Source organism: Rhinopithecus roxellana, chromosome 21 (genome assembly GCF_007565055.1).
Source record: "Rhinopithecus roxellana isolate Shanxi Qingling chromosome 21, ASM756505v1, whole genome shotgun sequence".
In the NCBI taxonomy this organism is placed as follows: domain Eukaryota; kingdom Metazoa; phylum Chordata; class Mammalia; order Primates; family Cercopithecidae; genus Rhinopithecus; species Rhinopithecus roxellana.
Window position 1 is genome coordinate 39,921,187 of NC_044569.1, and position 13,805 is coordinate 39,934,991.

General features: G+C 46.4%; 1 protein-coding gene across 5 annotated transcripts in view; it reads right to left on the reverse strand.

The window, feature by feature from the left end:
- Nucleotides 1-13,805, reverse strand: part of ENOSF1 (enolase superfamily member 1) — a 44,937-nt gene extending 31,132 nt beyond the window's left edge. For 4 of the 5 annotated variants that reach the window (XR_004055658.1, XR_004055657.1, XR_004055656.1 and 1 more), the window contains exons 1-2: nucleotides 13,647-13,799; nucleotides 7,466-7,574 (exon numbers count right to left, since the gene is read on the reverse strand). Coding sequence is in view for 1 of the 5 variants with exons in the window: in XM_010354903.1 (XP_010353205.1) it covers nucleotides 7,466-7,574; nucleotides 13,647-13,730 (193 nt within the window). In the remaining 4 variants the exon portion in view is untranslated. Of the gene's footprint in view, nucleotides 1-7,465; nucleotides 7,575-13,646 lie in introns of all 5 variants that reach the window. The other variant, XR_004055659.1, reaches the window with a different exon arrangement.

Below are 13,805 nucleotides of genomic sequence, written 5' to 3' on the forward strand. Positions count from 1 at the left end.
CCCTTTGATCCTTTGTCAATCCTAGGAAACATTTAGCCTATATTGTGTACATGGCCACAATAATTGAATCAAGCCATCAACTTAGCTTCAAAGAAAGAAATGTATTCCAAAACATTTTGATAAATGTGTTTGGTGCTGCCATGGATTCAATAGTAAAAGTTTTCAGTCATTTAATAGGACAGTTGTAGAGGTACAGTTTTACTGTCAGTAAGATCCTGAGAAGGACACTATGAAAGTGGTGCCCCAGGCTGGGCACGGTGGCTCATGTCTGTAATTCCAGCATTTTGGGAGGTGGAGGCCGGTGGATCACCTGAGGTCAAGAGTTTGAGACCAGCTTGGCCAACATGGTGAAACCCTGTCCCTACTAAAAATACAAAAATTAGCTGGGCATGGTGGCGGGTGCCTGTAATCCCAGCTACTTGGGAGGCGGAGGGAGGAGAATCACTTGAACCCAGGAGGTGGAGGTTGCAGTGAGCCGAGACTGTATTACTGCACTCCAGCCTGGGCAACAAGAGTGAAACTCCGTCTCCAGAAAAAGAAAGAAAGTGATGCCCCAAGCTTTTTTTTTTTTTTTTTTTTTTTTTTGAGATGGAGTCTTGCTTTGTCTCCCAGGCTGGAGTGCAGTGGCGCAATCTCGGCTCATTGCAAGCTCCATCCCCCTGGTTCACGCCATTCTCCTGCCTCAGCCTCCCAAGTAGCTGGGACTACAGGCGCCTGCTACCACGCCCGGCTAATGTTTTGTATTTTTAGTAGAGACGGCATTTCACCTTGTTAGCCAGGATAGTCTCGATCTCCTGACCTCGTGATCCGCCCGCCTCGGCCTCCCAAAGAGCTGGGATTACAGGCGTGAGCCACTGCGCCCGGCCTCCCCAAGCTTTTAGCACATGCCTGGCTAAGGGTGAAACAGCTCTCTGATGATTGCACACTTGTGGTCAGATGTAGCAGTTAGGGCTGAACCAGCCATTCCAGGTTCTCTAGGGCTTTTGTTAATGGGATACACAATCATTCTGGTTCAGATATTCATTCCCTAGAATTGTGAGAAGACAGAATCCTCTTCACTCCTTGAAGGTGGATGCTCTTGAATTAAAGAAAATCTGAAGTAAGTCGGTGACTCAGAGTGAGGTACACTGACACCAAACCACCGTCTCGGGGATTTGATTGTTGCTATAAATCATTGACTGAAGCATACCTCTGGTTCACATCACAATACCAAATGCATTTAACAAAAGCTAAGGATGATCTCATCTTTATGACTCTCAGCGTGCACAAGCAGCACTTACGCATTCATCTACAGTGTGTGGATTTTTCTTGCTCAACAGGAGACTAGAATTTGTTGCATTTAATAGAAATTTGGGTTGTGAGGCCAGGCACGGTGGCTCATGCCTGTAATTCCAGCACTTTGGGAGGCCGAGGTGGGCGGATCACCTGAAGTCAGGAGTACAAGACCAGCCTGATCAACATGGTGAAACCCTGTCTCTACTAAAAACACAAAAATTAGCCACGCCTGGTGGCGTGTGCCTGTAATACCAGCTACTTGGGGGGCTGAGGCAGGAGAATCACTTGAACCCAGGAGGCAGAGGTTGCAGTGAGAAAGTCAAGATCACGCCACTGCACTCCAGTCTGGGCAACAAGAGCGAAACTCCACCTCAAAAAAAAAAAAAAAGAAATTTTGGTTGTGGCAGGAAATTGACTTGGAAAAGAAAAAAGGCCCCTGAAGACAGCTTCTTGCCAACTAAACATAGGGGGTTTTCTCTTGTTTGGGTCTGCTCAGGGACTTCAATTCTCTGGAGCCTCTAGCACTGGAAGGACATTGAGTCAAGTCTGTGGGTGACTTGTGGGTGTCTGAAGTAAGAGTGGTGTCACAAACTATAAAGGCTGGGTTTTTAAAATTTTTTGTCTATTTAAAAATTCTTGCTGGGTACGGTAGCTCATGCCTGTAATCCCAGCACTTTGGGAGGCTGAGGCAGGTGGATCACCTGAGGTCGGGAGTTCAAGACCAGCCTGACCAACATGGAGAAACCCCGTCTCTACTAAAAATACAAAATTAGCCGGGGTGGTGGCGCATGCCTGTAATCCCAACTACTCGGGAGGCTGGGACAGAAGAATCGCTTGAACCCGGGAGGTGGAGGTTGCAGTGTGTCGAGATCACACCACTGCACTCCAGCCTGGGCAAAAAGAGCGAAACTCTGTCTCAAAAAAAAAAAAAAAAAAAAAAAAATTATTTCTCTGTACATCTTTTTCTTTTTTCTATATATTCTTTTAAAAACTAACTTAGTTTACATTGTACATATTATTATATATGTGTCCAAACCCACTGAATATACAACACTAAGAGTGACCCCTATTGTAAACTACAGACTTTGGGTGATCATGATGTGCCAATGCAGGTTCATCAGTTGCAACAAATGGGCCACTCTGGGCAGAATGTTGATAAAGAGGGAGGCTGTGGCTGTGTGGGGACAGGGGTATGTGGGAAATGTTGATAATGAGGGAGGCTGTGTCTGTGTGGGGACAGAGGTATGTGGGAAATCTTTGTAACTTCCATTCAGTTTTGCTGTGAATCTAAAACTACTCTAAAACAAATTAAGTCTTTAAAAAAAAAAAAGGCTGGCTCTGGTTGCTCACGCCTGTAATCCCAGTACTTTGGGAGGCTGAGGCGGGTGGATCACCTGAGGTCAGGAGTTCGAGACTAACTTGGCCAACACAGTGAAACCCTGTCTCTACTGAAAAAATACAAAAATTAGCTGGCATGATAGTGGGCACCTATAATCCCAGCTACTCGGGAGGCTGAGGCAGGAGAATCACTTGAACCCGGGAGGTGGAGGTTGCAGTAAGCCGAGATCACGTCACTGCACTCCAGCTTGGGCGACAGAATAAGACTCTGTCACAAAAATAACTAACTAAAAAAATAAAACAGAAACAGACCAGTCATGGTGGCTTATGGCTTATGCCTGCAATCCCATCACTTTGGGAGGCTGAGGCAGTGGATTGCTTGAACTCAGGAGTTCAAGACCAGTCTGGGCAAAATGATGAAACCCTGTCTCTACAAAAAATAGAAAAATTAGCCCGGCATGGTTGCAGGCACCTGTAGTTCCAGCTACTTGGGAGGCTGAGGCAGGAGAATCGCTTGAACCTGGGAGGTGGAGGTTGCAGTGAGCAGAGATCATGCCACTGCACTCCATCCTTGGCAACAAGAGCGAAACTCCATCCCAAAAAAAAAGAAAAAAAATTTTTTTAAAGAAAAAAACAAAACCAAACCCAGGTCAGGTGTGGTGGCTCACACCTGTAATCCTACCACTTTGGGAGGCTGAGGTAGGCAGATCACCTGAGGTCAGGAGTTCAAGACCAGCCTGGCCAACATATAGTGAAACCCTGTCTCTATTAAAAATACAAAAATTAGCTGGGCATGGTGGCACATACCTGTAGTCCCAGCTACTTGGGAAGCTGAGGCAGGAGAATCATTTGAACCCAGAGGTAGAGGGTGCAGTGAGCCAAGATGGCACCACTCCGCTCCACCCTGGGCAACAGAGCAAGACTCTGTCTCTCAAAAACAAAACAAAACAAAAAACCAAAACATCAGCTAGGCGTGGTGGCTTGTGCCTGTGGTCCCAGCTACTCGGGAAGCTGAGGTGGGACAATCGTTTGAGCTTGGAAGGTCAAGGCTGCATGAGCCGTGATTGCACCACTGTACTCCAGCCTGGGTGACAGAGCAAGATCTTATCTCAAATCAATTAATCAATAATAAAAACTTTAAAAACATAAAGAAAGAAGGATAAAAAAATGAATATTAATTAAGTAAATTTAATAAAGGCATGACTTTAAAAAATACCCAACCAAAAACTACATTGGTGTATTCTATACATTTGAAAAACAGCCCTCCCTCTCTGTCTCACACATAAGCACTCTCTTCACAGTAACCCTATTTTTTTTTATCATAAATGGATGATTAGATAAGTAAGCAGAAGAACCAGGATAAGCTAATGGCATTTTTCATCTTCAGTGTGAGTGCCGTGTAACACATTTAGTGAGACTGCAGTGAGTCACCTGAAATATGCAGCAAGGTTAAAGTTAAAATGGGTTCTGTCATGTTGTGGTCTGAAAAAGGCAGAAGCCAAAAACCTTAGCATAAAAGAGTCATTAATTAAAGTCATAGAGAGATGGAAATTGATTTACCCCTGCCTGAGACATCCACCAAGACAGCGGTGTGAGGCTGGGAATGGAGGAGGGGAGGGGGAGTGAAGGCCCTGAACACTGAGCTCAGCACCCATCCCAGAAGAGCTTCTGATCTATCTTAGTGCCCAGGGCCCCTCCACGTATGCCCAAGCCGGCAAAGTTTAAAGTCTTGGCTGTTAACAGAGAGTGGGTCCAATGGCCTAACATACCTCGTAAGCTCACTGAGTTTTATGCAACCTTTGGGGGGGGTGTTGTAGGGTTTGCAGTATGGAGAAAGACAGCAGCTTCATAAAGTACTCAACTTACACACAAAGGATAATTAAAGTTGCAGAATAAGCAGAAACATAGCTCACAGCTCTATCTTATTAAGTGGTCATACTATTTTGGGGAAAACTTTAACAGTAAATTGTTTACTTAATGGAGAAAAGGGGGATTGACTCACAGTACGGTCTCCTCTCTCTGCCTGGCAAATTCCTGTTGGCTCTTTGAGACTCACCTCAAAGCATTACTTCTGCTCTGAAGCCTTCCCTGAGCCATTTGGACAGAGTGAAGTTACCCCCTGATATGGGTTAGACATTCTGCACGATTTTCATGTTGAAATGTAATCCCCAGTGTTGGAGGTGGGGCCTGGTGGGAGGTGATTAGATCATGGAGGTGGATTTCTCATGAATGGTTTAGCACCATCCCATTGGTACTGGCCTTGAGATAGTGAGTGAGTTCTCGTGAGATCTGGCGGCTTAAAAGTGTGTAGCACCTCCCCACTGTCTTTCTCTTGCTCCTGCTTTCGACATAGGACGTGTCTGCTCCCCCCTCGCCTTCCACCAGGACTGTGAGTGTCGTGAAGCCCCCCTAGAAGCAGAGCAGCTGGCACCATGCTTTCTGTAAAACCTGCAGAACCATGAGGCAATTAAACCTCCTTTTCTTTATAAATTACCCTGTCTCTGGTACTCCTTTATAGCAATGCAAGAACAACCTGGCTTGGAGTGGTGGTTTGTGCCTGTAATCCTAGCACTTTGAGAGGCCCAGGTGGGCAGATCATTTGAAGTCAGGAGACCAGCCTGACCAAACATGGTGAAACCTTATCTCTACTAAAAATATAAAAACTAGCCAGGCATGGTGGTGTGTGCCTGTAATCCCAGCTACTCGGGAGGCTGAGGCACAAGAATTGCTTGAACCCGGGAGGTGGAGGTTGTAGTGAACGAGACTGTGCGACTGCACTCCAGGCTGGGCAACAGAGCAAGATTCTTGTCTCCAAAAAGAAAAAAAAGAACAGCCTAATATATCCTCTCTCTGTAAAACTTGTACATAATTTTAAAAAATAATCATTCTCAGACTGCACTATGATCATGTCTTTTATGTCTACTTCCCCAATAAGTTTGTGTGCTCCTGATATGTGGGATTCTGTCTTCTTCATTCTTCTTTAATTTTTTTTTTTTTTTTTTTTTTGACGGAGTCTCATTCTTTCACCCAGGCTGGAGTGGAGTGGCGCAATCTTGGCTCACTGCAAACTCCAACTCCCAGGTTCAAGCAATTCTCATGCCTCAGCCTCCTGAGTAGCTGAGATTACAGCCACGCATCACCACGGCCAGCTAATTTTTGTATTTTTAGTAAAGACAAGGTTTCACCATGTTGACCAGGCTGGTCTCGAACTCCTTGACTCAAGCAATCTGCCCGCCTCAACCTCCCAAAGTGCTGAGATTACAGGCGTGAATCACCATGCCTGGCCTATCTTTCTCTTTTTAAAATTACTTCAGTGCCTGATGCATGGCAGCACTCAGGAGAAGTCTGCAGAAGGACTGACTTGCCGGACAACTGACCGCCAGCCCTGTGAAGAGCAGAAACAGCAGCCACCTGGGCAGTGTCCATTGCAAGTTCAAGGAAGGTTCCCTTGCCATTCACACATACACACACTCACAAACTCACACACTTCTCTTATATGCTTAACAATTTAAAATATCTCAATGGGCCAAGATTTTTTTCTACAACTACTGAGAGCGCTGATGGTGCAAATATCCATGGGAGAGGTATCACACTACCACCAAAGTTAGAGAAACTCTTTTCCCTCCTTCTAGCCCCTTACCCTTCAATCTAGCATAATTTGGCTTCAGCCCCTAATAATCCACTGAAATTGACCTGGCAAAGGTCACTGTTTTGTACTTCTTGAATTTTGTACCATGTGCAGGTATGATGTGTTCAAAAGAGTTGCATTTACAAGTTCTGAAGAGAAAGTGCTTCGGGCAGTCAGGTGGTTCTGCCATGACTTGCTGGGTATCTGCCTGTGCCTCAGTTTTCTTCTCTCTAAAAAATGAGATGGCTCAAGATCACCATTGAGATCACATCCAGCTCTGAGAAAAGTTATGTTCTGTATCTTGTTTAAGAAAATAGAAAATGCAAATGAAAAAAGAATGACGTATACACAGCTCAGTATGCATCTTAAAGAATCTGCTCTTTCCCAAAGGAGACTTCCGAGATTGGGCGGGGCCAAAGCCCTTTTTTGCCATGAAAATAGTGAACTTGAAACCAATTTGGTATGAAAAGGCTGGGTGCGGTGGCTCACACCTGTAATCCCAGCATTTTGTGAGGCCAAGGCAGGCGGATCATCTGAAGTCAGGAGTTCAAGACCAGCCTGGCCAACATGGTGAAACCCCGTCTCTACTAAAAATACAACAATTGGCTGGGCATGGTGGTGGGTGCCTGTAATCTCAGCTTCTCGGGAGGCTAAGGCAGGAGAATTGCTTAAATCCAGAGGCAGAGGTTGCAGTGAGTTGAGATTGCGCCACTGCACTCCAGCCTGGGCGACAGAGTGAGACTCTGTCTCAAAAAAAAAAAAAAAAAAAAAAAAAAGTATATATAGAAAAGTGAGTAGACTCACTGTGCACATCACAATGAGCCTTTTTTGCTATGGGAACTCAAATCTCCTCCCTCTCATTGCCCTTGGCTACTCACCCACGGCAGGTTGTTAAAGCTTGACAGTGGCCCCAGGTGAAAGGCAGGTGAAAAACATCCTTGTAGCTGTCATTTGACACAGAGAAACAGACTAAGAGTCACGGATTTTCTAACAGACTAGAGATGATTGCAAGGAGAGAGGCCAAATTCTGTCACTTTTAAATTTCTCCCAGTGAAATAAATCACAAACCATGAAACACTGTTTTTACTCACTTTGAGCAGTTAAACACAGAAAAACAAGATCGGAACTGAATCTAAATCAAGATTCTAATGAATCTAAAAATCTAAATTAGAATCTCATCTGAAAATTAAGCATTCTGGAACCCTGAGAGAATCTTCAACTCACCGACTTCAGTGCCTTTTCCCAGAGTGAAGGTGATTCCACACCCCTTGATTCCATCTTCTGCATCAGTTTCTATGACGACATAGGCAGCTGAGTAGTCAGGATCTGTGTGCTGCAGGAGAGAATTCCCCGCTGAAACAATGCCAGCATGAGAAACCCGAAAAGAACCATGAGAATGATGTCACAAGAGGACAGACAATGCCACAGGGGCCATGCCACAAGAGCTCCCACAGAAGGAACTGGTGCTATACCCCAAAGAAAACAAAGGGCTTTGAATGGAGAAAAGGAATGTCCTCCTGAAAGATCCAAAGTGTTTCAACAAGTGCAACGTATACTTTTTTTTTTTTTGAGACGGAGTTTCACTCTGTCACCTCGGCAGGAGTGCAGTGGCGTGATCTCAGCTCACTGCAACCTCAGCCTCCCAAGTTAAAGTAATTCTCCTGCCTCAGCCTCCCAGGTAGCTGGGATTACAGGCACATGCCACCACACTCGGCTGATTTTTGTATTTTTAGCAGAGACGAAGTTTCACCATGTTGGTCAGGCTGGTCTTGAACTCCTGACTTCAGGTGATCTGCCTGCCTCGACCTCCCAAAGTGCTGGGATTACAGGTGTGAGCCACTGCACCTGATCGCAATGTATACATTTTTATCACCTGTTTTCAATTAGGTCAAAAAGTGAGGCTCATTTTTATTTATTTATTTATTTTCTAAATAAAAAAATAGAGATGGAGTCTTGCATGTTGCCCAGGCTGGTCTCAAACTCCAGAGCTCTAGTGATCCACCTGCTTAGGCCTTATCTTAAAGTGCTGGGATTACAGGCATGAGCCATCATGCCCAGCAGCGGCTCAATTTTAAGCCAAGGAGTTTTCACTCGCAGCTATCTCCGTCAGCTCTTTGAACAAAGTTACATTCACAAGCAGCTTCAAATTGAACAAGCCAAAGGTTCAGAAAACTCTTGCATAAAATTGGACTGATCTCACAGCAGTTTATAGCAGGGCTGAAAACACATTGGCACAAGGTCAGATACCAGTGGGGGAAAATGAAGAAGTAAAGCTTCTAGATGAATTTGTTCTTTTTTTGTTTTGTTCTGTCATGGAATAATGGAGACCCCAAAAAGCCAGGCAGAAGTTCTGAATGCATTCTTAAAGAAGAATTTTGCATAAGGCGATAACAATTTATTACTGTTGTTATTATTCTATAATATTTATTGTGCCAGACACACTATATTCTAAGAGCTCTACATGGTTTAATTTAATCCTGTAACAGTATTATAAACTAGGTGCTCTTATCCCTATTAGAGAAGAGGAAATGAAGTTTTAAGGAGGTTTAGTAATTTGCAAAAGGTCACACAACAAGTACATAATATTTTTATTATTATTATTATTATTATTATTATTATTATTATTGAGACTTAGTCTCACTCTGCCCTCCAGGCTGGAGTGCAGTGGCATGATCTTGGCTCACTGCAACCTCTGCCTCCTGGATTCAAGCGATTCTTCTGCCTCAGCCTCCCAGGTGGGATTACAGGCACCCGCCACTATGCCCAGCTATTTTTTCTTTTTTTTAGTAGAGATGGGATTTCGCCACGTTGGCCAGGCTTGTCTTGAACTCCTGACCTCAGGTGATCCACCTGCCTCGGCCTCCCAAAATGCTAGGATTACAGGTGTGAGCCACCGCATCCGGCCACAAGTAAATTATGAAGGCAGATTTTAATTCCCTGTATTGGGGGTGTTGTGGCTGAGGGAGCTGTATGTGATGGATGGGAGCCCTGAGTCTGGTGTCACAGCCCAGTGGCAGGATATCAGTGTGATGCATCACTGAGCACCAACTACATGTCAGAGCTGGTGCAGCTTGCAAGGGTGTTACAGATATGTCTGCCCTTGAGGAGGTTACATTTGAGAAGACCTGGTTATAGGACGGGCATGGTGGCTCCTGCCTGTAATCCCAACACTTTGGGAGGCCAAGACAGGAGGATTGCTTGAGCCCAGGAGTTCAAGACTAGCCTGGGCAACAAAGCGAGACGCCATCTCTAAAATAAATAAATAAAAAGACATGGTTACAAAAACCTTAATAATATAGGCAGAACAAGCTAAGGCCTGGGAGAGATGCAAACTATGAACGACTGGCTGTTAGAGAGCACTGTTAGCTGAATGTGCTTCTTGAAGCGGGAGAAGGCTTTATAATGAAGACAGAATCTGAGCTGGCGGGTAAAGGAAGGGAAGCTTCTCAGCAGTGGGAAGGGGAGTGAAGGGTCTGGGAGGGAGGAATATCTCAGGTGAGGTAGCAGCAGCAGTGCAGAAAGTAAAGGGGTCAGAAGAGGGAGAGACTGGAGTGTATTCAAGGGTTGGTGCCCATCCTGGCTTGGATGAGCCATTGGGTTCCTGGAGGAGTTGAGCGATGAGGCTGAGAGGGAGACTCCAAGAATTAAAGACCCGTCGACAGTTGCTGGGTTCCAAGAAGAGGAAGCAATGGAAAAAGGAAACCTTTCACTGAAGCCTCAGATGAGGGTCAACAGGACGAGATGAGCCAAAAGTGACTTGAAGCTTTTGGATCCCTGTGATTAGCAGAATGATCCAAGATGGGTCAGGAGGGAGGGGCGGCAGGGTTGGAAGACGACTTCCGATTTAGACAAACCGCGTTTAGCATGAAGGTGGAAAACCTAACAGGAAGTATCCAGACCTATGGGTTAAGGAGGCAGCTCCGGAAATGAGATCTGGGAATCTCGGCATAAAGGGTGGCACCAAAGCCAGAATGAGGAGAGGGTCTTCATGGGAGTGTGCAGGGAGACGGGGAAGACGCTGAGGCCTGAGCCTGCGAGAGGGAAGACGGAGGAAGGAGAGGAGCCGTCAGAAAGGCAGGCGGCCATGAGGGGAGAGAGCCCACGAAGAGGCGGCCGACAGCGGAAAAAGTATCCGAGGGTAAGGACAGCCAAAGGAGAAATAACAAGGGCAATTCACAGAGAAGAAAGGAACATAAATAGATTTCAGATTAAGAAGGAGGGAAGCCCGGCATAGTGGCTCATGCCTGTAATCCAGCACTTTGGGAGGAAGAGGCAAGTGGATCACCTGAGCTCAGGAGATCGAGACTAGCCTGGACAACATGGTGAAACCCCGTCTCTATCAACAATACAAAAATTAGCCGGGTGTGGTGGTGCGCACCTGTAATCACAGCTACTTCAGAGGCTGAGGCATGAGAATCATTTGCACCTGGGTGGCAGAGGTTGCAGTGAGATGAGATCGCACCACTGCACTCCAGGCTGAGCGACAAGCGAGACTCTGTCTTAAAAAAAAAAAAAAAAAGCGGCGTCTTTAGCAGATTTTGAGGATACCTTTATTGCTCTTTCTTGAAAATATCCTACGTGTGATCAGGGAGGCTCGCTTTGCTGCTAAGTGCTGGTGCTCCAGCATGCTCAAGGGCATGTGAGGCCATCTCCATGGTGAACTGCAAAGCAGCTCATTCTAAAAGAAGGCACTTGAGAGTTGGCACACAGCCGGGCGCGGTGGCTCAAGCCTGTAATCCCAGCACTTTGGGAGGCCGAGACGGGCGGATCACGAGGTCAGGAGATCGAGACCATCCTGGCTAACACGGTGAAACCCCGTCTCTACTAAAAATACAAAAAACTAGCCGGGTGAGGTGGCGGGCGCCTGTAGTCCCAGCTACTCCGGAGGCTGAGGCAGGAGAATGGCGTAAACCCGGGAGGCGGAGCTTGCAGTGAGCTGAGATCCGGCCACTGCACTCCAGCCTGGGAGACAGAGCCAGACTCCGTCTCAAAAAAAAAAAAAAAAAAAAAAAAAAAAAAAAAAAAAAAAAAAGAGAGTTGGCACACAACATGCACCCTATCTCCCCAAGATAAAATGCTTAAGTATTTATGAGCTTGCAATGCAGGCATTAGATAATGTCTCCTCACCGTGTGTTAGACACCACTCAGGCCCAGAGGCAAATTCCATTTCTTGAATTATTCTACAGTAAACCAGGCTGTCTTTTGAGACAGGGTCTCTCTCTGTCACCCAGACTGGAGGCTGCAGTGACACAATTACAGCTCACTGCAGCCTCAACCTCCCAGGCTGAAGAGATCCTCCCACCTCAGCCTCCCGAGTGGCTGGGACCACAGGTGCACGCAACTAAGCCCAGCTAATTTTTGTATTTTTTTGTTGAGACGAGGTCTCACTATGTTGCTCAAGCTGGTCTCGAACTCCTGGGCTCAAGCGATCCACCTGCCTTGGCCTTCCAAAGTGCTGGGATTATAGGCTTGAACAACCACCATGCTCAGCCAAACCAGGCTGTCTTAACATTTCACAAATCCAAAGTCTAGATTAGGGGTTCCTTCTGCTTCAGTTTCCTCAGAGTGAATAGTAATTACAGCCAACCCCTCCTTTTTTCTTTAGAAACAAGGTCTCACTGTGTCATCCAGTGCCCAGGCTGGAGTGCAGTGGCACAATCATAGTTCACTGTAATTGAACTCCTGGGCTCAAGTGATCCTCCTGCCTAGGCCTCCACTTAGGATTACAGGTGTGAGCCTCATGCCTGGCCTATAGCCAACTTTACTGATGGCCTTCTCTGAGCCGGGCTCTTTACAGGTATCTCATTTACATGTATAAAGTGAATATTATTATACCCATTTTATAGATGAGAAACCTAGGCTTAGAAAGATTGTGTGACTTACCCACAGCTGCCAAAGCTTCACAGAGGCAAAGGCAGTTGCATGAGATTGAGTGTTTGGATTCTATAAGACAGTAAAATTTCAAATATTTGAGTTCCATAAAGGATTGCCTGCTGGGTGTTTAAGTCATTTACCAACATCATATAAGAAAGGACACATGAAGATTTTAAAGAGGGTGACAGCCTGGGCCCTGTCTCTACAAAAAATACAAAAAGAAGCTGGGCTTCATGGCGTACACCTGTAGTCCCAGCTACTTGGGAGGCTGAGGTGGGAGGATTGGTTGAGCCAGGGAGGTCAAGGCTGCTGTGAGCCATGATAGTACCGCTGCACTCCAGCTTGGGCAACAGATAAGAGACCCTGCCTCAAAATAAATAAACAAATAAATTTTGAAAATAAAATAGAATAAAATTTTTAAAATGCAGGATGAACTTAATCTCAAAAAGGACATTCTTTTGCATTTAAAAACTTTAACGAGAGGTCTATTTTTATAAAACATTTCAGGTACACGAAGAGTATAGATAATGTAATGAACACCAGCTTGCCATCCACCCAGTTTAGGAAGTAAAACATTACAGTGGGAATTAGAGACCTCGTGGTCCCTTCCGTGACCCCATTTCCTTTCCTCCCTTCTGGTAACCATTTTCCTAACATTGCCGTTCCTCATTTCCCGGCATACTTTCACACATTCGCTACATGCCCATACAACTCTGCTTTTCTAGCGCGGCCAGTCTCATCAGTGATGAGATCAGGCACTGAGGACCCAGAGGGGAACAGGCTCCCTGAAGACCCTGCACAGTGTTTGGGAAACACCGCTCTAGACGGGGGAGGGGAGGGAAGGCCTGACATTCTAACACCCTCAGTAAGCAAAAAAGACCTTCAGTATTCAGGTAGGAGTCAGAGTTCCTGCCCTTAATTTATTACATCTCTTAAGACTGATACTTGCATCAGTCCTTTCTAACCATGTTTGCGGGTAATTTCATGAGAGCTGCCTCTCATGTGACCCGGTTATCACGCGCTTGCTTTCTCAACCCGACTGTGACACCTTCATTTCATGGACGGGTCCAAAAGACCCAGAGGTTTGGATCTTCTCCAAGTCACACAGCAAGTTGCGGAGGCGGGATCACCACTCCAAACTCCCAGCCCCGGCCTTCCCGTTCTCCCTCACCGCGAACCCCGTCGCGTTCAGCGTACAGAGGAAGCCAGCTAGCGCTGTGCTCTAGGGTTTCATTGGCGGGAACCCAAGAAAATAATTTTGCTGCTATTGCCTATTATGCATTCTACCATTTCCAGGAAAATGTGAGTCGTAAAAGTGAAACCAGGATAAACTCCAGCAAAGAAAAAACCCAGGAGAATGGAAAGTTTCTGGATACTTATACAATTGCTCCAAGGCATGAAAAGCGAGTGTCTGCTCCAGGCGCGCCTCCCACCTTACAGAAGCAATGGGTTCGAGGTCGGGAAGCTACCCGGGGCCTGCGGGTCTGCAGTCGGCGGGGCGAGACGGACCCGGGCCGCAGGCCGCGCTTACCATGGCGTCTGAGCCGTGGCCCCCAAGCGACGTGGGGAAGCGCACGTCCCGGACCGAGAGCCGGGAGATCCTGCCGCGCACCATGCTCCCCGCACCCCTCAGCCGCGCCACCCGTGCAGTCAGGACTGGTCGGGATCCCCAGTCCACGGCGGGAGGGCG